Source organism: Cygnus atratus, chromosome 19, assembly GCF_013377495.2.
Source record: "Cygnus atratus isolate AKBS03 ecotype Queensland, Australia chromosome 19, CAtr_DNAZoo_HiC_assembly, whole genome shotgun sequence".
NCBI classification, from domain to species: Eukaryota; Metazoa; Chordata; class Aves; order Anseriformes; family Anatidae; genus Cygnus; species Cygnus atratus.
Genome location: NC_066380.1, coordinates 4,767,161 through 4,788,822, shown reverse-complemented (window position 1 = coordinate 4,788,822; position 21,662 = coordinate 4,767,161). Strand labels below are relative to the sequence as shown.

The 21,662-nt window shown below is 46.3% G+C and overlaps 1 protein-coding gene across 2 annotated transcripts in view; it reads right to left on the bottom strand.

The window, feature by feature from the left end:
* Positions 1-2,240: 2,240 nt before the first annotated feature.
* Positions 2,241-21,662, bottom strand: part of DDX31 (DEAD-box helicase 31) — a 47,804-nt gene continuing 28,382 nt past the window's right edge. For both annotated transcript variants that reach the window (XM_035555262.2, XM_035555263.2), the window contains exons 18-20: positions 17,762-17,873; positions 12,305-12,485; positions 2,241-2,680 (exon numbers count right to left, since the gene is read on the bottom strand). In XM_035555262.2, the coding sequence (XP_035411155.1) occupies positions 2,530-2,680; positions 12,305-12,485; positions 17,762-17,873 (444 nt within the window). In that variant the 3' untranslated portion in view covers positions 2,241-2,529. The remainder of the gene's footprint in view (positions 2,681-12,304; positions 12,486-17,761; positions 17,874-21,662) is intronic.

Genomic DNA, 21,662 nt, shown 5'->3' with positions numbered 1-21,662 from the left:
CACGTACCTCAGAGTAAGGGGGGACAAACTCAGGGACAGCTCAGCACTGCTTCCACTTGCTCTGTGCCAGGGCTGGGCCAGGGGAGCCCACGGGCACACCAAACACTCAGGTGGCCTACCTTGTTACAGGGGTGCTTCTAATTGAGACCAAATTAACTCCAAACCTATTAAGTGCTTCCTGAACCAGGTGAGGAGCAAGGATGAAGCCAGCTCCCAGCACCTCTAGAGGTGTAAATAAGGGCAGAATTTGCCCCCCGCTGAGCCAGCTACAACTTAAATAAGTTTTGCACTTCGAAGTTTATTAAAGCAAACTATTAGCTTCAGGTGTGTGCGCACTTCTTTTAATACTTTCCTGTTTAACGATCTCCTCCTCCTCCTCTCCCTAATCACTCAATGATATAGCTGCTGAAAGATAGCTCTGAAAGAAAAAGGCAGTTTTCTTTTTTTTTTTAATAATCACATTGTCCACCATAAGGCTTGTAACTTTCCATGCCCAATTAATACAGACAGCAATGAGATTTCCCGAAGCCTCGCTGATGTGCCATTGGCCCTTTATTCCTGTTATTATGAATTTACCACTAGTCCCTATTAATTCGTACGTGACAGTCAGCCAAGAGAAGGTCAATTTTTTTCCCCTCATGCACAAGATCAGTTCTTCCAAACTTACCCTCCCTGCATCGCTCTCTCTGAGTCATTTTCATCCTCAGGGGTTTCTTTTTTTTTCTTTTTTTTTTTAAGTTGACATTTTGCCTTAAACCTGATTGCTCTTCCAAACAGTAATCATAAAATCAGGTGGGCTTTGCTTTTTGTTTTTAAATCTTAATCTACGAAATGTTATTAACGTCACTCTCTCTGCAAAAACATGGTTAATTTTATACTGGATCCTTTTTAACTTCTTTCTTTCTTAAACAAAGTACTGCAGGAAAATCAGCATTCTGTTTGGTAATTGCCTGGGAGGAAAAAAAAAATCATTTTGGTTCTCAAGAGCTGCATTCACTTGAGAAATTAAATACTTTTGGACTGATTGCTTCCCTCCTACAGCCCTTACCATGACTCACTACAGCCCAATACTAGGTGCCCCCAATTCTGTACTCACAAAGTGGATATTGTTTTCACCTCCACTTCTTTTTTTTTAAATTTTTTTTACACTCCGCTTTTTCCCCTTCCACCACCTCACAATTCTATGGGATTTGAGTCCTTTCTGGTCCTGCATTAAATAACGTGCCCAAACTGGGCTGCAGGCGGGCTGCTCTTTGTGCCTTCCCTCGAGGAAGACAAAGGGCCTTTAGGGTCTGGAGGAGGCACGGGGAGGTGGGTGCTCACCCGTAGGTCCTGTGGGACTCTGTAGGCCGCCCACAGGCCTTCGGGGCACCTGCTCTCCCTGCCAGGCTCCATGTGCTGCTAACTCAGCTCTGCCACCAACTCCACTCGAGCTCAGCTTTCACTTCACATGCTGGGGAGTGGTGGGCGAGTGCCCACCTCGGCACACGGGGGCTCACGCTGCCTCCTTTTCTCAGCGGTGGAAATTCTTTGATGAGAAGGAAGAACGGGGAAAAGCATGAAGTGAAATCCATTAGCTCGCGACGTGCTGAAAAAAGCACTGCGCGAGGCCGAGCTAACGCAGGGAGAACCTTGAAAGCCTGGGTGACTACTGGCAAACGTTAGCAAGGCTCTGCAAAGGCTTTAATGTTCAGAGAGGTGAGACATTTCATACATATTCTGCATTTCATAATTAGGCATGACAATACGCTGCAGGCAAGGAGAAGTTTGGAGATTGCTGGATTCCACTCTGGCTCCTTCCCCCAGTGACAACGTTTGTTCCCAAACTCGGAGGAGTTTTGACATGAAGTTTTGTGCCCATGAGCTCTGTCCCAAAGGGACCATGTGTCACTACACTGAGGAGTTCTCCAGAGTCCTCCCGACTTCACTGAAATCAGGGAGACTCCTTACAGCTGGCAACATCTGACTAACGATCAGTGTCCAGGGACAGATCCTGCCCCGCCACACAAAGGACAGGAGAGAAGGTGGCAGCGGCTTGGCTGTTACCTGCAGCAGGAGCAGAAGTGTCTCCCTGAGCAGCGACATGGGAAGCAGCAGTCTCCTCTTAAACCTGCACCTGGAACACCTCCTCTGCCACTGCTTTGCTGATTAAAAATAAGTAAGCAAACACAGCGTAGAGTGTTTCTGCTTTTAGACAGCAAAGCATACGCGTCTCACTTCAAGGTTACACAGACATCGCATTTTTCTGAAAACCGTATTTAACCTCTTTTATTTTTCTTGCAAAAAAACACCTTAGAAACACAACGCATCGTCGGGAAGCTACATTTAATTGCAGCAGTGCGACAGGACACGCCTGGATTCCATTCCATTTGGGCGAATGGAGTGAGAGGGAGGAGGCCAGGATCCCCAAGATCCCTCCCATATTTGCCTGATAAATTGAAATACTCGTCAGTCGATTTGGCAGGTCACCCTGACCCCCGGCTGAGGCACTCAAGCAGGTTTTGCAGCAAATGAGTGGAAGGTCCCGGCTTATGTTGGAATCTGCCGGTTGCCAGGTTTCCTCTGTTTTTTCTTCCTCTTCTTGACCTTGGATACACCAGTGTCCATCCCACTGGAATATTCAGATCGCAAGATCTCAGCAAGGCGATGTTTGCCGTGGGTCTTCTTGAGAAGGTCAGACCTGGGCAGGGGGAAGAGAACAGGCATTAGATTTCCTTCTCTCTGAAACGCTGCTAGGTGGGTTACTTATTTTACAGCTGTGGAAAGTGACATTTGCGCATTAGCAGAAGAACAGCTTCCTTTTCTTGAGGCTTGATTTGAAATTCTGTCTCATGCAAAATTAGATATTGTTGTGACAGGTTTTCGCAAAGGTGGCAAAATATCATGCCGTTTTTAAAAGCAAGCCTTTGTTCTGTACAAATGCTCTTGCAGAGGTGGTGGGGAGAATGAGGAAAGGTGGTGTGCTGAAGGCTGATGAATTAGGTGACACAGCAGTTTGAAAATTATAATAATAATAAAAAAAAGCCTAAGAGCCCTAAGACATTGAACAATGGAAACGTTTTATAAACAGAGCTTAAATCCAGACCTTGAAAACACAAAAACCCCAAACAAAAAAATATTTCTCAAGTGCAAAACCAGCAGACTCGTTTGTTGCACTGTCCTGCAGACATCCCATGCACCTTGCAGCCCCTCTCCAGAGACCAGCTTTAGCAAAACTGCATTCTGCCCAGCCACGGAACCCCAACACGGATTTCCCTGCAGCCCTAAACTGCCAGCTATAAATATAAAAACCCGCTCAGCATTTTTCCACCACAGGTTCTGCCACTGTCCTGCTCTGTGACCTTGGGCAAATCTCATCTTTGTTGCTGCTGTCACCCTCTCTGAACTGGTTGAGCTGCAGTCTCCTGAGTGCAGGACCCGTTGTTCCCTACAGTGTCCCCGTGGCCCTGGGGAGTATCCACAGCTACTGGTGTCTGCACATCCCCCTCACCAGTTCATTGCAAAGACCAGTAACAGACCTCAAGATTTTCCAGAGAGGTGATCAGAAATCTATCTGGCCCTCTAAATACAATGAAGGAGCACACCAGAAGCCCCACATCCATTCCAGCATGTGTTTATGACAATCCGTGGGCCTCAGGAGTCCTAGAGGTTGCAGCCTTTCCGCACAGCCTTTCACAGTTCCTTCAGGTGTCTAGAACCATGCTGGGGACCACAGAAGAAAGCGTTCTTGGCTGCAGCCACAGATTAAGTCATTCCTTAGGCCAAATGTGCAAAGAAGGAAGGGAAGCAAACTCTTGGCTCCCTGGAAAATTTGCTTGCCCCCTTTTCCATAGTTTGCTTTCCATCCCCGTGTAGGTCTCACGGCTGGAGTGGGTTTGGAAGGAAGGCTCAGAAGGATGGGAAGAATGGTGTAGTGATCACCTCTGTAAGATGGTTTCCCTAGAAGATTAAGCCTGGAAGACACGGGGAAGAAAACTGCTTCCTTTGGTGTAGTCTCCATTCCCTCGCTAGTTTAGGATCCAGGCTCTTTGTGGTGTAGATCTACAGCTGTATTCTCCACTCAGTCCCCTCCGTCACTCGGCTAAGTTTCTATTCGACACTTTCCTTGTGTCTCCAAGCATTTACTACAGTAATTTGAGGGTTACCAAGCAACAGATCAGTTTATTAACAACAGGGAAAGGACCCGTAATCCACCCGTAGCTGCCGGGCTGAGCTTCGGCTCAGCAGGGAGGTCGTCCAACACTTTATCATCAATCGGGTGAAATCATTGCCCAATTAGTAAATCAATACCCCCTGCCGTGGTGATCAACTGTACACGGGAAAAGAAGGATGGAGGGAAAAGAGAGGTTTCTCCCTCTAACCAGGGCCACAGAAATCAATGGAGCTGTGCTGTGAAACCTGTGCTGATCACGGCAAGAAGAACAGCTGTCGAGGCCCTGCTTAACCACAAGGTGCAAGAGCCACAGGCAACGGCGACAGCCTGTAGGGACAGCACGCCAGGTCAGGATCCCTGGCCAGATTCTTCTTGCTGTGCTGCTGTAAAGGTGTAAATTCCCCTCTTTGCTCAGCTGGTGAGAGTCTCTAGGGCTCTGCCAGAGGAACTAAGATAACAATGACAAGGAAAGGCGCCCTGTGGTTATGGGACAAACCCCAGGAGAGCTGAGACCTCGCTACTCACACTGTGAGCATCCTTGGGCAAAGTATTTAACCTCTTTGTCCTCCGTGTCCATTCTCCCACCTCCTGACCCGGGATGACTGTATTTCCCTGCTGCCGAAGGCTGCTGTGATGCTAATTGAAGAGAGCTGTGTGGCAATACTGGATACCGTGGCGAAAAGCTTCACAGGAAGGCTGTAAACATAAGACATTTGCAGCCTAGACAGAACCCATGTTCCCATCACTGGATAAACACCTGGATTGTCAGCATCTCTTTCTGTGATCTCATGTCTAGGTATCACGCTGTATTGAGCCCTAATGAGAACACATCATGTTGATAACGGGCAGAGAAATCCACAGCCCTTTAAATCCCTCCTTCCAAACACAACAGTCGGCGTTTTGGTGGGGAACTACAAAACACTGCAACAAAGGGGAACTTGCAGGGAAAGAAGATTCATTAATGATTGACCATCCCGATGTGCTACAGCGCCAGGACTTCAGCGGGGCCTAAAGGAGAAAGGAATGTTCAAATGGAGGAGAAAATAGCCAGTTTTATTAGCTAGGGGAAAACGAGACAGGAATAGAGGAATCGTAACTCCGAAAATGAAACAGCTCCAATGCACGTTAGGAGGGAGCTGACCCCAAACACAAGTTATTTCACTTCTCTGTGTTACTGTCCAGCACAGTGGGAGTTTGGTGCTGTCACATACTGAATGCCAGGCAGACGTGCCACTGGACTACTACTCTTTTACACCGGATACGGGGTACCTGCACTCCCGTAAAAGACAGGCAGAATTGGTACGCAGTCAGAGAGCCGGCTGAGATGAGTTATCAAGTGGGGGACACATCATCCCTTCACTTGCAAGGCCAGTGCTCAGCCCTAGAGGCAACCACTGCTTTGGACTTTATGCCCCAGGTATAGGACAAAAACCAGGTCACCCCAAGGTCTCTCAGATCACCTCATTACCTAGGTAAGAAAGGTGCATTGTACAGCGACAGAGGGAAGGCAGAGCACCTAGAGATTGCTTGGCACGGTCTGAGAAAGCTGCCCTCCTCCTCACGGAGGCACAGGAAGGAAGGAAAGACCCAAGCTTACAGTTGCCTGCGCACACCTGTAATTAAGTCGCAACCTCAGAAAAGCTGGTACCGAGAGCCTCAGCAGAGAGACAATAAGGAAACAAGGAAACAGAGGAACTGTCCTCAGATGACTTTGTTATATCCTCAAAGACTGGGAAAGACCAGGCCAGAGCCATACTTTTAAAGACAAAAAAGCTCTGTCCTTCTCCAAAAAAATAAAAAAAGGAATTATTTAATTTGCTCTTTAAGCACAACCAGAAACTCGTGAATTTTGCCGAATACATCACTGAAAGATGAAAAGGCAGGAGAGAAGCCTCTTGAACAAACAAGAGAGAAAAAGTGTCCAGCAAAGGAAAGAGAATAACATTCTTTTTTCCCTGTTTTATCTGCTTCAGCTTCCTTCTCCCTCCCTCTGCAGAGCCACTCCCAGAGCACTGCTCCCCGTCCCTCCTCCCATGCAGCGATCAGCAGGGGTGCTGGTGCCGCCCAAACCTTCACCTCAAAGGAAATCCAAATGCTTCTGGACTGGTCTGTACTGGTCCGTTAACTCCCAACTTACTGCTTTGCTCAAGAATATCATGAAAAAAATCCAGACAATCTTCATTCACATCACAAAAAAAAAAGTGAATGCAATGCAGATGATTAATCCCCTCTGTTCTTTCTGTATCTGTCTTCTGCTCTGCCACGTGACACTAACCCACCACAGAAGCCCCCAGCTCACACGCAACGTGCCGTCAACACACGCAGTCTGTGACTCTCGTGCACTTTGGGTGATGAATGGCTTTGCACCATCCGCTGCACTCCACAATCACTAACAACAAAATGGTGGAGTAACGACAACACAGCCAAAGAAAAACAAGAGAAGTGAACTAAAATAAGATTAGAGGAAGTTCAGCATAGCTGAGAAGCTGTGGAAGCTCCAAGGCATGAACAGAAGAGGAAGAAAAGCACGCACGAGCTGTTCTGTTTCTATACAACACCCCAGCCATCCCCCAAGCACTATTGGTAAGATCGTAAGAATGATCACTTTCACCAGCTAATTTTCATAGATTGTTTTGTTACAGTAGGAAACCGTGATGCTGGATGTGAAGACTCTCTCAGGTGTGCAAGGACCAAGTAACAAAGAAAAGGCACGGGTATCTGAAGCCATTTTTCATTTTCATTCCCAAATTCCAGTATGTGTTACATTGACACTCTGCTTCATTACAGAGCTGAACTGCAAGCCGACCTCTGAGCTCAAAGCTCCTACGTGCCAGAGGAGTGTACACACACGTGGTTTCTCAGATGTCATATGATGACTCAGAAGATCTCTGCTACTCCTTTTCCCTAAACAGAGAGCACAGTTGTTCTTCAAGACTTCTCTCTCCTTGGTTGTTTCTTTGTCTTGAGCTGTGTGAAACGCTGGTGCGATGCAGCGCAGCGAGCGTGATAACCTTTAACCAGCGTGCAGCAGCTGCAGCAACCAAAGGTTCTCAAATTGCTCCAGCTGCGGAGGCCAGCAGAAAGTTCTGATGCACGCTCCCAGAACTCACGGTGTGTCTTTGGAGGAGACTGAGGTAGGTTGTTCCATTTATCAGAAAGCATTTCATCATGGATCTCGCTATCAATCTGCCTGACAGCATCTCCAACAGCTTTGAAATTGTGCCAGCACCAGAGCTGGGTTACCTCTGGGCGCCAAGGCTGCTGCAACACCTGCTTTGTCTACTTACAGCGTTAGATGAACCATCTGCAGCCAACGCAACCCTGTTTGGGCTGGTTTTTCCATTGCTGTTTTTTGTGGAGTGGAGGCAAGAAATTCATCAGCAATCCTATACTTCACTCGACAAGTCAACAGATGGCCTAGGTACTCTCATCAGCTGATGTAAACACTAGTTGAGAAGAACGTGGATAATTATTACCCAGTCAATATCAAGCATCAAGTGCTATTCCAGTACAGTCAGAGCAAAGCATTCATGCCAAGACAAGCTAAAGAGTACAGCTCACTGTACACCTACTGAAGTCAGTTGTATTTCAGCTATACAGAGAGACAAAAGCCCACAGCCTCACTTCCACTATAATACCCTGGTCTTCACTCCGTGGAATAAGGATCAAAGCACTACTGGGAGGCTGGGAACCTCCCAGGACTCTTGCTTCTGTCAGGCTGTTTCCCAGCCTAAAGGCCAGAATATATTTCACTTAGAGAAAGCTGCTCATTTCTTGGTGTGTACTGAAGGACACCGAGGTTTTCCAGCTCCATGTGTAAGCCCTATTTGCTCACTGTAAGATGGAGCAAAGGCTCTGTGCTGCAGTCATGGTAGAACGGGACAGTAATAAAGGGCATTGCTATATGCAGCCAGCAATCACGTGGATTTTACAATTATAAAACTCTAATTTCATAAGAGGACTTTCTGTAACATCGTGATGTAGTAAGCAGGACTCATCAGTGTCCGTGAACTGCCTTCATGCCGAGTGAGGGCAAGCTCTCCTTTCAGAGCAGCCATACTTCTTCCTCTAATTTCTGGGCCTGATTGCATTCCAGTGCAGGAATCCATGCTCTTACCTGAGCTCCAGTCTGGCTTTCCAGAGCAGACTGCCCAAACCAAGTGAAATTCCTATTGGGCAGAATTCCAAAATCGTATTTTGACTAATTAAGTGATATTAGGAAAGCTGTAAACAGCACGCAAAAACTGGCAGGCAAACTACTCCTAATGATCAGACAATTGCTGTGCAGGGAGACCCAGCTGCAACCTTGGTTCGCAAGCCCTGTCAGCAGAAGCATCAGTCTTTTCGAGACTGTCAACGCCAGGAAGTTCAGAAGTGCCATCAGGGATGTGGGCTAGGGGGACCAAGTGAAAGGCTACTCGCTTTCACCCAAAGCGGACTGCTGACCTAGCCACGCAGAGGGTGAGCCCGGTTTACAAGGTAGATTTCCCAGCGATCTCTCTGACTACTAATGCTGAAGAATGCAACAGTACAATAATCTTGCAGCCAAAGCCTTAAACGCATAATGATATTCATATTCAGAGCAGTGCTGGTGTAATAATGATGTAAATCAAGCCCCTCAAACAGAAGCACTCTGTCCACCTTACCTCGATCCTGTATCAGTTAAGGTTTGACTTAACCTCTGAAGGCTGAGAGGATTTTCACCTTAATTTTTATTCTTATTTTTTGCACATGCTGTAGCAACAATGACTGTATTTTATACCCCTACGTAAACTCCATCTTTCTGAGCCTTCCTGGCTTTAGAGACATCCTGCAGCAATGAGTTCCGCAGGATCCACTGAACTTTAGGATTTCTCTCTTTCTTTGTAACAGCATGAGTTCACAAACAAGGAAAATTAAGTCGTGACTCCCCATTACAGTGAAACCCTTTGGGGACACACACCAGTCTTCCAGTGAGATCAATAAGGAAAAACCAGACCATTAGCACCCCACAGAATCCCATAAAACCCTGCTGATCCATAATGCGAAAGATTGAGTAGCACGGGGAGGCTTGGTGGAACGGCAATAGGTTTTTGGCGTCTGCATTGTGAAAGAGTCAAAAGAAATGTCTATCTGGCGTGTCAGCTACTTCCTGGGCATGCTGCTTCTCTGCAGCGACAGAAAGACAGCTAATCCCTCAGTGGAAGCGGGATCAGCTTCCTTGCATCTACCCGGCAGTAAAAGCATGAGCCCAGGCACTTACTAAGCTAATGTAGTGTAATTTAATATACAGGATCTGGTTTATGTGCCCCTCTCGTACATAAATACGGCATTTCAACTTTCAAGGAAATCGTGAGCACAGGATTTTGCCATCTTCTGATCGGGTTTTGCAATAACCGCTACAGCTAGGGGGGCAGTTGGTTTGCACAAAGAGGCTTAAAAAATACGTGAAAGTTGTACGTGTGCATTCAGAAGGAGAGGGCTGCGTCCACATTTCAGGACCCATCACCACGCACCTGGCTGCTACATCTTCCTGCCTCACCTTCCCCAAGCAGGCTCTCTGAGGAGGCACTAAGCACAAAAGGAGACTTCAAAAGAAATGAAAAGTTTTCTTTGTCCTCATAAGGAAACATTTAATGATCACCTTTACCCCTGCTTTCAACCTGGATGGCCTGTTCTTTATTCTCTAGGCAGGTGCTGAGAGATGAGGCTTTAGTGAGCAGCCTGATTAAAAACAAGTATCAGATGTTTGGAGACAATGTGTAATACGACAACCAACACTCATGGTATCACGTGAGAAATATAATTAAAAAGATCGCTCTGTGACTATGCTCCTATCATTTCAAGCCTCACATTTTACAATTAAAAGCCATTTGTCTTTGAATGGCAAGCTAAATTCTGCTCTCTGCTTTGTCATTGTGAAATCAAAAGCAATTCTCTGCAAATTAACAGCACTATCTTGAATTTATGCTAGCAGTTACTGAATTTGAATCTATATTCACTTTTCTCTAAGCTAGCGCATAAACACTACTATGTTCTCTTTTTTTTTTTTTTTTAAGCACACACAGATGAAGTAAATTAGAAACAAGTGTCACAGGCAGGAACAATTGTCACAGAACACAACTTTGGCAATTTCTGCAGGGTCTTAACTTTCCAGATGCTCCCGGATTTGAAACCTAGAGCCTGAGCCGTGACAAACCTGTGCGAAGTCTGCCCACTTTCCCCGAGCTGTGACTCTCCGATCCACGTGCAAATGAGCTTTCAAATCACTCTCTGACCATTTGTTCTAACACCTCCACATCCCCCAGCCCCACGCGTCCTGTGCATAAACGCCCTACCGTATCTTGAGCTTGTCTGTACTATAATAGGATGAAGACCCGGGGAGGAGGAACGCTGTCTAAAAGAGGTGCATAACAAGGGAAAAAGTAGCTCTAACAGAGTAGCAACATCACAGGAACAGAGAGAGGCATTGTTGCAGGCCAAGTAATCCTGTGACACGCTACTGTCAGTCATAGCTTGACACCCTGCTGGGCCAGCAAGACATCAAAGCTCACCCCATACCATCTTACATGCTCTTTATCGGCTAATCAGGCTATTCTTCCTGCAATAAAGCTCCGTTAAATCCCCCGCTCACAGGGGCATTCCCATCCTGTTGCCCATCTGCTGGTGAGGGTCAGCTGAAGCAGGAGGCAGATCAGTGCTCTGTCCCTGGTGGCTTCGCAAAGCAGGACAATGCCGTCTCCAACTTCTTATTTTAAAACCCCTTCCCCTTGCCTTTTTTCTTTTCCCTCCCCAAATACATACATGTGCAAGAGATGTCACCAGCCTGGAACAATTACGTGGATTAGTGCTTTAATTGCATGGTTAACATTTGCTAATGGAGCTTGCGGCAACAATTACACGGAAAGCGTCACAACTGCTACCAGAAAAGAAGAAAGATCTTTCCTTCTTTGAATTATTGCAGTGATTTTACAGGCAAGCCAGACGTTTGTAGTCTGCTGTTGTGCTATGGAAGACGTAATCTCAAAAGGGAGGACTATCTATCTTGTGGAAGCAACTCAGAGCACCTAGGATCAGAGGTACTGAGCCTCTTCAGCTCCATTTCAAGCAGAGGAGAGCATTTGGGGCTCTACTTCTCCAGATTTGTCAGGGAATCTCCGATTCCTGATGCAGGAAAGGAGCACCCAGGAGACTGGAACAGATGTAAGAAAGAGGGGAGAAGAACTGGTATTTGTCAAGGCCCAGAGGGAAGGAAGAAAGTATATTGAGATAAAATAACACCCACAGTACCTCACTCATAACAGGTAGGATGGTCAAATTCAAATTTGAGAAGTGGAAATATTCATTTCTCTGCTATTTTCTTGATGCTTTTATCACCCCATGCCACATACCAACAGCAAGCAATTATGCACACAGCCCTATCTGAGAGCCTTTTTCCCTAGGCAGGGATGAGGGCGAAGAGTTACTACTGCAGTTGTTCCTGAGACAGGGACCACAGTGCTGTGTAGGTCTGTGCGACTGGAAATGGGAATGGAAAAATCTGGCAGCTTCTACTGTGGAAGTGCTTGGCCACAACAGGACTGCTGCTGAAGCTCTACAGACACCAAGACCTGTGCAAGACAGAGAACCACTCCAATATACAGGAAGTCTCATGCTTCACTCTGGAACACTGCCTGTGCCCTTTCTTATCCTTCAAGGTAGCTCTGAAGTATAAATAAATAAAAATTAGGCTGTTTCTGCTTGTAGGAACTGGTGTGTTTCAAGTACACAGAAATTGGTAAGGTGCAGCAAAACCCAGACTAGTCTATGTAGGCGCTTCTCCACGCTTAACAGCTTACTTCAAAACCAGAGCATCTTATCAGAAGTCAAACTACAAAGTGAGCTACTTGTTTTTTCTTTTTTTCTTTTTTTTTTTTTTTTTTAAACTGAATTCCCACTCAAATCTTCAACCAAGTTGGTTTAATAAATGTAATTTTTAGGCTCTCTAAAGCCGTTCAGGAAAAAAGAAGAATTAAACAACAGCTCAGAGCACAATGCAAACTAAGCCCGGCTCAACATGATTTAGGCTCTCAGGAACAATCACATGGAGCAACCACAAGAACCTTGGGGAGCAAAGTGTACCATGGGTGGGCACGTGGCATCCCTTGGCTTGAGAATGTCAAGCTGGCCTACCTTTTCGGTCTCGGTTTGGTTTTCTTCTTTGAGCCAGTGGTTGGAAGAGCAGTCAGGTTCTGGGGGGCGTCTCTCAGGCCAAAGCTCTTGGCCATATGACCCAGGTGGACAGATTTGATGTGGAAGATATGCTTGAGGTTTCTGGGATAGGCAGCGTAGGCACAAAGGAAAGACTGCAGTGCTGGGAAAAAAAAAAGAAAAAAAAGTGAATTCTGTTTGCTACTGCATCTTTATATATATCCACTTAAAGATTCAGCTGTTCCAGCTGAAAGGACATTGGTCTTGTCCTCTGGGACACCTTCTGGTCAGCAGCTGGTGGATAAGGTCGGCATGTTAAAAACCTGTGAAGGTTGTACGCAGTACTGGTACGATCCCGTAAGGAGAAGAAAGGTGGTGGAGAAGGGTTAGGAACTGAAACAGTGCTACATGAAGTTGCATTAGGTTTGCCTCTTGTAAGGATGCCCCTTCTGCCAGAAAGGGTGATGTCTGCAGCACATCGCACAGGACGAGTTGCTGACATCAAATGGCAGCAGAAAGGGGGAGAGAGGGAATAGCGGGATACAGGGATGAAGAGAAGGAAATAGAAGCATGGAAGTGCCATAGGACGGCTCCTCTGATATCACAATCCCAGTAGTCCATGCATTTTTCACCAGTTACTAGATAGTCCCTTATAAATATCTGAGAGCCAGATGGATTTCCTGACTCATCACCACACTGAGAACAGAGCTCACCTTCTCAGAAGGGAAAAATAATAGAATAGCGTGCAAATTTCCTTTCACATCTTTATATTCCTGTAATGCCCTTCCCTCAGGGCTCATTGCTCTAAAGACAATCATCCACTAATACGAACGCTACCACTGCTCCTCCACGTACCCGTAACGTTAACTATACCCAGGTTGTCCTCCCCGCTACAGGGAATAGGGGGGACTTTCAGCAAGGAAACCTGACAGCTCAGAAAATGCCTCCCTTCAATCCCCCGACTGCTCCTCTGCTCGCTAAACCTCCCGTGCCCCCCCGGCCCTCACTCCAACTACCACCTTCATCCCTCTCTCCGTCTCAGCTCCTGACAGCAGCAAGCTCTAAACTCTAACCTCTCCTGCCCTTGCCTGTTGAGCCACCGGACCAGCAAGTTTGCCCACAGCTTATGTCTAATCTCTTGGCAGCAGCAGGAGATTGGAGTTTATGAACAGTAATAAAAATGTCATTTTAGCAGATCAGCTCCTGGAAGGACCCAGGGAATCCATCAAAGCTCTGTTTACTGAGTAAAGCGAACTCCTTTTCCCAATCGATGAGAAGAAAAGATTGAGTTTTTTGCACCTTCTTCCCAATTTCACAACGTTACTCTTTTAGAGGCATCTGAACATCGAGAGACCTGTGTTTTCCCAAAAAGAGAATGCTAAATTCCAAACACCTAGTCTCACTGTCTCATCCAAAGGCCATCCTCTGAGGGCTTATAAACCAGCTCAAATGCACTCAACAACCTCGTTCTGTTGCCTTTTTTTTTTTTTGCATAAAGTTATTGGTCAAATTCACCTGCTAAGAAAAGGTGTAACTCTTCAAAAGGAACAATATGAACCTGCTCTCACTGCAAATCTGGTCCCGTCGGAGCTAATATAGCCGTCTTTCTTGCAGCATTTGAAATGTTTGATACTAAAGATCCTGTTATTATGAAGGCTGAGCTCACCTCCCTCGGTTCTTCAGATAGCAAAGGCTGCTGGAACTAACTCCCCAGATCAGAGTTAGAGAATCAAAGTGTCAGAGGGCCCCCTTCCCAAAGTCCTGACAGAAAGCTGCCAGATCCAGGCCTGAGTCAGAGCCTGCAACACCAGGGAGAGCTGCGAGAGACTATTCCAAAACTGAACTAACAGCCCTGCCGTACCAGCAGGTCGAAACCTCAGCTCATGTAACTGTCTTAACTCTGAGGAGTTCAGAGCTGCTGACGTTCATCACAGCACTCAGGAAATCTAAACTAAGACCTTTGGGGTGGGATTCTTTTTTTTTTTTTTTTTTAAATCCTTACTCTCAGGTCTTTTAGACCTTTCAGTGCTGTCAGAGCCACGTTTTCCAGCTTTTATGTGCAATTATAGTGGCCAGATATTAAAAGCTTTTTTTTTTTTTTTTTTTAATAAAAATTGAAGTTGACATCCTCTATAATTTTGTGATCAAAGACATAGAGCTTTAAGAAAACAACTCAAAAAGACTGGTAACAGTGCTGGTTGGGCCAAAATTCACATAAAGGGGACATCACCTTAAAGCCACAAGGGAAGCTGCTTGAGCTGTTACAGCTTTTGCACACCAACATGAGTCTAACCAACGCTGGCCTGGGGAGATTCAGATCTGCACTGATGTAAGAGTGGATTCAGAGCGATCCACTGCCCACGTGCAGCCCCGCTTTTCTAGGGGAACTGTGGAAAAACAAAGGAAAAAAACCAAAGAGCTACATCTGATGTGGGTTAGGTTGGTTTGCTGGTTTTTGAAATGGGGGACAGGAGGGTACCGAGGGATGAGACAGGTGCCATAACCTGTTCACCACGCTGGCAGTCAGCTCTCAGTGCAGGCCCCGCAGCGCAGCCCCAGCCCCACAGCCAGATAAGCTGCTGGGGGCGGTCTGCCAGCGTTCAGAGCTCGGAGGAATGGGAAGAAGAATGCACCAAAACGGCCCCCAGTACAAGCATCCTGCTGCAGCAGTGGGCTCCTGTAACTCTGCTGTCCCTTTCCACACTAGGAGTGAGGCAAATTGCTCAAGCATTGGCCATAAAATAGTGAAACGCAGAGGAGAAATGCAGGGTTTGCTTCCCTCCCCTTTCTGTAACCACAATGGCACGAAGTAATCAGAAGACAACTGCCTGAGCTCTACCTGTCACTGCAGCTCCAGAACAGAGTACTCGCACACAACCCTTCAGCTGCAAGGCCTCTGGTTCCCAAAAGGGGCTCCCCTCATCGTGAGATTTGTCCTTCAGGCAGCAGGGCTCAGCCACAGCCCTCCTCCTGCACTCTCTCACCGCTGGTCAGTCAATCAAGTTTGAAGGGCAGCACCTTCCCTGGACTATTTGATTGGAGTTTGGAAAATACGGGGCCGAGAGGCAGAAGGGATGAGTGGGCAGAGAGCCACTCGCCTTCTCAAAGCGGGCTGCAGTCAAAACATTGCTTATTAACATTGACTAGGTCAGAAAACGGGGAAAAATAGAAAAAGAGAGAGAAACAAATGCATCGCTGGCACGGTTTCCAATTGATTGTCTGCCATGAAAGCAAAAGCCAGCTGCCATGTTAATTATTCATGATGCCTGGCGCAGAGGGGAGGAAGAGGGGGTTTATGGAAGCCACTCAGCAGTGGAAAATTTGCATATGTAGATAGTGGAATAGGAGAAAGAGGTGGAGTACTCCTGTACAAGATAAATGGGATGCACAACGTGGCAGATTTCCTGACAAATGTTCTGGACTTCTTGTTTGCAGCTAAAAAAGTTATTAGTGCTGAAGTCAGCAACAAGTGTGTATGGAGCTCGCGTAGTGAGCTGTATAAAGAGACCACAGAGGTTTTCTGAGTGACCCAAGCCATTCAGTTGTTCCTTCTCCCTGTCACAGTCATTTCAGGTTAGAAGTTCGCACGGGGATGAGGAATCCCAGTGGAGCATCTGGAAGGTCATCCATGCAGAAGCAAGGATTTGACTGTATTAGGAACATGTTTTAAGATCATGGACTCACAAGGGCACCTAGTAGAAGTAATACACCGGTCAAGTAGCACAACACACCTGAAAATGGGTGCAAGCAAGCTGCTTTAGTAGCAAATCTCTAATGCTTTCATTGCAGGAGAAAAGTATTTCAAACTCCAAGGAAAAATCAACACTATGACCATTGTAGGGTGGTGGTAGTAAGAAACAGTGCAGTGACACGTCGCAGGGAGGTAGGGCAAAGCATGAAACAGCATTTCAAAAACCTTTCCTGTCAACATGGCCACGCAACATTAAGAGCATGCAGAATAATTTGGGGTAAGCAGGTAGTTATAGTACAAGCTTCAGTCTTCTGCAACATCACCACCTAAGTCAGTACAGCATTCAGGAAAAAAGCACCTTTGACCTCTTTAACAGATCTAATCACTTCTCTTGACTCAAACAATTCTAATGCTGAATGTAAGCTCTATCCTGAGAACAGCCTTCCCTTATCCAGTTAATATGATGACATTGTACAGCTCTAGGGCCAGTTTCCCCATTTGGTTTTGGTTTTGGCCACTTAATATGTGATTTATGCAGTGTAGTATGTATGGATGCTTGTGCCACACCCGTATGCAAACACATACAGCAGGTACATATATCTCATATCTTGTCAGGACCTCTCTCATCCAAACGTGATTGGAAACTGCAGAACTGAAATCAGCAGGACTTGTACACAATCTACGACAGCAGGATTTGGCTCAGGTCAAAGCCACAAAAGAGGTGACAAAGAAAATGATCAGGAAGAGAGACACATGACAAGTGGAGACTTGGAAAAAAGGAAAGGCTCTAGTCCTGTATGTTCTGAGCAAGTGTGGCTCAGCTTCTTGCATAAAGAGTTTGCATGTTGTGGACTTGTCTCACTATCTAATGAACAAATTCCAACTAATTGTCAAGGATCTTCGGGGCCTGACTTCCAGCACCAGCTTTACAACAGCTATTCAGTTACAGACGCACCCAGATCAGCCTCACTGGGCAGCAGAATCGTACTTTGCAGAGGGGTGCCTACACTGCACCATCTCTTAGGCTCCTCTCAGGAGACTGCTTAGTGTTTATTTTCCTACCACATCCCTGCCAAGCTCTCCATCTTTTCCCCCAAATCCACCTTTCTGGCTTTTTCAAACTGAGAAGCAGAAAGGAAAAGCTTCTTGGACTGCTCAGTGACAATGGCTGCATGTCCTGCCTGGCAAGGACAGATACACAGTCCCAGATTTGTTCCTGGGTACAATTATTATTAAATCCATCCTGGCTTTTCTTCTTCCTGCCTGCCTTTTTGAGTAGTTGTGCTCTCTCTCGTTTTTCTCCCATCCCACACAACAACCTCCAGCCTAAGAGCCTGGCCTGTTAAGAGCTGCTCCCAAGACATCGTGCCTCACAGGCTTCAAATTCATCCCTGGTGTGAACCGAAAGCACCTGGTGGGTGTTGCACCAGGCTGTGGTTGGGCAGGTCACCCATGCCCTTCCCAGAGTAACATGCCATCTATTTGCTCTTGTGATTGGGTCAGAGTCCTTGGATGTGAATCCTACTGAAAGTCGAGATTAAACCTCATTTGCACTTAATACGGGGATGCAAGAAATTAACATTTAATATCATCACAAAGCCTTCTGGGCCCATCTCAACCCCCCTACGGAGCCCGATGTACCCAAAATGTTTCTTCCAGGCCTTCCCCCTGAAGCCCTGCCCCTGAAGAAAACATTGGCAGATTATAAACGAGCCCTTCAGGAATAAGCTGAAAAGAAACGCACTGACCTTTTTTTGCCCACCGGACGGTCACCTCACTGGAGTGAACATAATTTTCAAATTTTGTCTGCAAGACCGTGGCCCGCTCCCGGACTTCCTGAGGGTCCGTACCACAGGATTTCTACAAGGGCGGTGGGAGGATTAGAGGAAAGAGAGAATTTGAGTCAGGAATAATGAAGCAGTTTACAATAGATTTAATAACAGTAAAATCACACAGTAACCACCCAGGGGCCAACAAAGGTAATCCTCTCAATATTACTAGAGAAAAAAAAAATTATAGATAAAGACGTTAAAGTCAAAGCAGCCAGTAAGCACTCCATGGTGAGGAGAGTAAATCAGTTTTAATTTTGTGTTTTCTAACATCCATCACGTATCTTTTTCCCCTCATTTTTCTCTCCTCAGATTCAACAGGCCAGATAGCAGTGCTTATTTCCCCTGCAGTTATTTGGGATTACTCTCCCCAGACTCTACACGGACTCCGCTGGGCCCAGGTTCTTTATCAGGAGTCAGACTGACGTTGCAGGTTCCCCTGAGCAGTTCCCCATAGCGCCTGGCACTCTTCTTGGCACTCATGGGGCAGGAGATCTGCATTCATCTCCACACCCCAGAGAATGGACCAAAAATTCAGCACCTGTGAAGAGAGCCAACTGAAACGAACCTCTCACTACTGATGTCTACATGAAGTTTGCTCCCTGTCAGTATATCCTAGGTAACTGTAACTGCTGGTGGTTCCTCCAGAGTAAGACAAGGCCCTTGCACCAAAGACACGACAGAAGAAATTTCCTTGAGCTGAAAAGGCAATTTTGCATGTGCTCAAGTTTTTCCATGATCAGACTGTAGGATCCAGTGCAGGAAATGGAAGGCAATCGTTACTGGGAGCAAGCTGTTACTGGGAGGAGAAAAGAGGCTGCCTCTCTTTCTGAAGTACCAAGGCAGATAGAGGAAACGTGGACAAGGAAACAAGAGATCTGATGGCAAGTTGACAGCAAAGTGCAAAGCCAAGCATCCATGGATATGAAACTCTCCCAAGAAAGGACCACAGATCTCAAAAGCCACTCAGACAGGAACCAGCACCCAAGGCAAAGAGTGCCAGATCCAAGGCAGCAATTTGTTACTGGTCAACCCCTCGTCTTCCTGCCCAGGGCTGACTGAAGACAAACATCCACCTCCCACTACCCTGCAGCTAGGCCTGTGCCGCCACAACAGTCCCGTTGTTCCTCCCCGGGAGATCTGCATGCTAACGCTGCACAACCCTCCCTCCCTGACGGCTGCAAGCATCCCCTCTGCCCAGCTGCTGTCCAGGGGAACCACAGCACGTCGACACTGGGAACCCCAGTGAGTGGGGAAGCCAGGCGGTGCTGCTGACACCCCCCACAAAATGTTCTGCCGATCTAGATCTGCCCCTCTGCATCCTAACAGCAAATCTGCCGACAGCACGACCCCAAATGCTGGCGCAGCCCCTGCACAGCGCCCTCTTTGGAACTCAGGATCCCTCTGCGTAATCCTTCAGCGAAGCAAACACACGTGGGGACTCGAGGTCCTGCTCACCCGCTGCCTGGACTGTCTGTCTGCATCTCCAGCAAAGACAACGCTGGTGTGTTAAGGCTACCCGGGGCATCTCCCAGATTCCCGGGCTCTGCTATCCATCTCCCGGAGCACTCCAGAGACTGACAGCACACCCGTTCCAGAGCCGTCTCTTAGTTTGACTTCATGTGCGCCTATTAATCAGCTGAGACAGTCTCCAGCCGAGGGGCCTCTGTAAAGGTTTAATAAACTACAAGTGGTGCTGCCTCCCTGAAGTGGACACTCGGCGTTGCGACTAACAAGTTTCCATTGACGTGAAACATAAAACTTTCTCCCACCCCGCCCGCTCCTCCTAGTCCCCATCACTTTTCTTTTGTTAAGCCTCCTGGCAGCACAAAGTGTCACCTTCCCAGCGTTTTTTAATATGAATGTGAAATTAGTGAGGTTTGCCCTTTCCCCTGGCGGACAGAATCCTCTGTTATTAAAAAGTAAAGCACTTTAATAATGAAAACTTTTTCTCTTTTTCCTGTGTTTTAACTGTTTAAAATTAATGAGAAGGGCATAACGGTTGTCAAAGCGATATTGAAAGCCGGGTAGCCAGGACCGAATAAGCACGAAAATCCCTCCAGAGTGTTAAATAAACAGTGCTTCAGCCCCCTCTGAATCCCTCTGTTGGTTATTGTATACATTCTGTAACAGCACTCAGAATAGATCTGAGCACCGGGGAGGCAGAAAGGTTTCAGAATTCCAATAAAGGCCTCAAATTAAAGACAGCCTGGTGCGAATTCCAGGAGAAAATTAAAGAGACCTCAAGCTTAAGTGACAGGTGACTTGCTTCTGTGTCACAACTGTCAGGGGATTTAGTGATAATATGGCAATATATTACAAAGGACTTTTCTTATTCCCCCCTTTAGGTTTCAAAATGAGGCATCTCTTCTTCCTGGTGCTGGGGGAAAAAAAAAAAAGTAAGACAAAAATGAGGGATAAAAAACTAGGTGCATAATTTCCAAAGTGTGAGGTCAGTCCAAGAGAAATAAATGAAAAAAAAGCAAATGGCAGGAAACAATGTACTCAGAAAACAGCTTCTCCCCTCCTCCCATCTCCACCTTGTCTTTTATCCCCTTCAGCCTCTTGAGACAGATCTCATTTTAAAATTGCCCCCTAATGGGCATGAAAAAAAAAATAAAAATCTGTGTTTGATTCCTGCCTTCCAGGGAGGTTCATCTTTAAAAAAAAAAAAAAATAAAATAAAATCTAAATTTAAAACTGACTCAGAGCCAAACTGCGAATACAAAACCAGCACACCATGCGAGTATCTGGGCAGATCAAATAGAAGAGTGCTACTGGAAGTGTACTGGAAGCCATCCTGTGTGCTTTACTCACACAAGCCAGCTTTAATCCTGCTTGCAGCCTGGTTCAGATGAACAGGACAATTAATATGAGACCCTTCCACATTTTTCCAAGGCCCAAAAGATAAAAGCCTACCCCAGAGGCTTGCTTGATCTACTCTCCACCCAGATGAACGCTGTATCTGTTAGGTAACAAGCATTACTGCCATTACGGAGAAACAGTGGGACAGAAGAGCTTTTTCTACCCCATATTTGCTTAAAATAAGAGCCTATTCTGGCAGATCCCTAACCACTAGTATGATCTGCGATCAATAACAATACCAATAACCTAAAAGAAGAGACGGGCCTGGTTGCAATGTGACTTCACTGGTTCAAGACACCAGGGGACCTCCCACCAGCCACACTAGGAGAAACCATACTTACCTCGTTCAGAAGAAAGAAACTTGGGATTACAAAGACTGCAGCTTTTAGGTTTGAGAGGCTGGGATAAGTACTGAAAGTCTCTGATTTCATTAAGAGAGCATGTTAATGGGAGAAAGGATAGAAACACAATACAACTAGACTGAGGTAGCGGAGTTCTTTCTTAAAGCAGGAAAAAAAAAAGCCAAAAGCACAGGCTGTAACATCTCCTGCTTCCATTATACTTCAAAACAAAATGAAGGATTTTGTTTTAATAACAACTTTCTACTAACCTCCACACACCTCCTCTAGAACTCGCCAAGTCCCCCTGCCCCCCTCCATAAAAGTTGAAAGATCAAATTTATTCTCTTTGTAGGCAGGTGAACATTCACACACCCAGACATAGCCACATATATATTTTATACACCTAAATATAAAATATACATTTTACAGGCACTTCAGCTTGCTCCCTGGCTGCACACAGAAGCCCAAAAAATGCATGTTCCAACGGGGTACTTATAATGGACTTCAGTTGAGGCAATGAGAACCGAAGAGCATTATAATGAGGTTCCTGTGTGCACCACCATAATATATACATGACTCAACGCACCGAGAGCTGATAAGCAAAGCTAACTCAC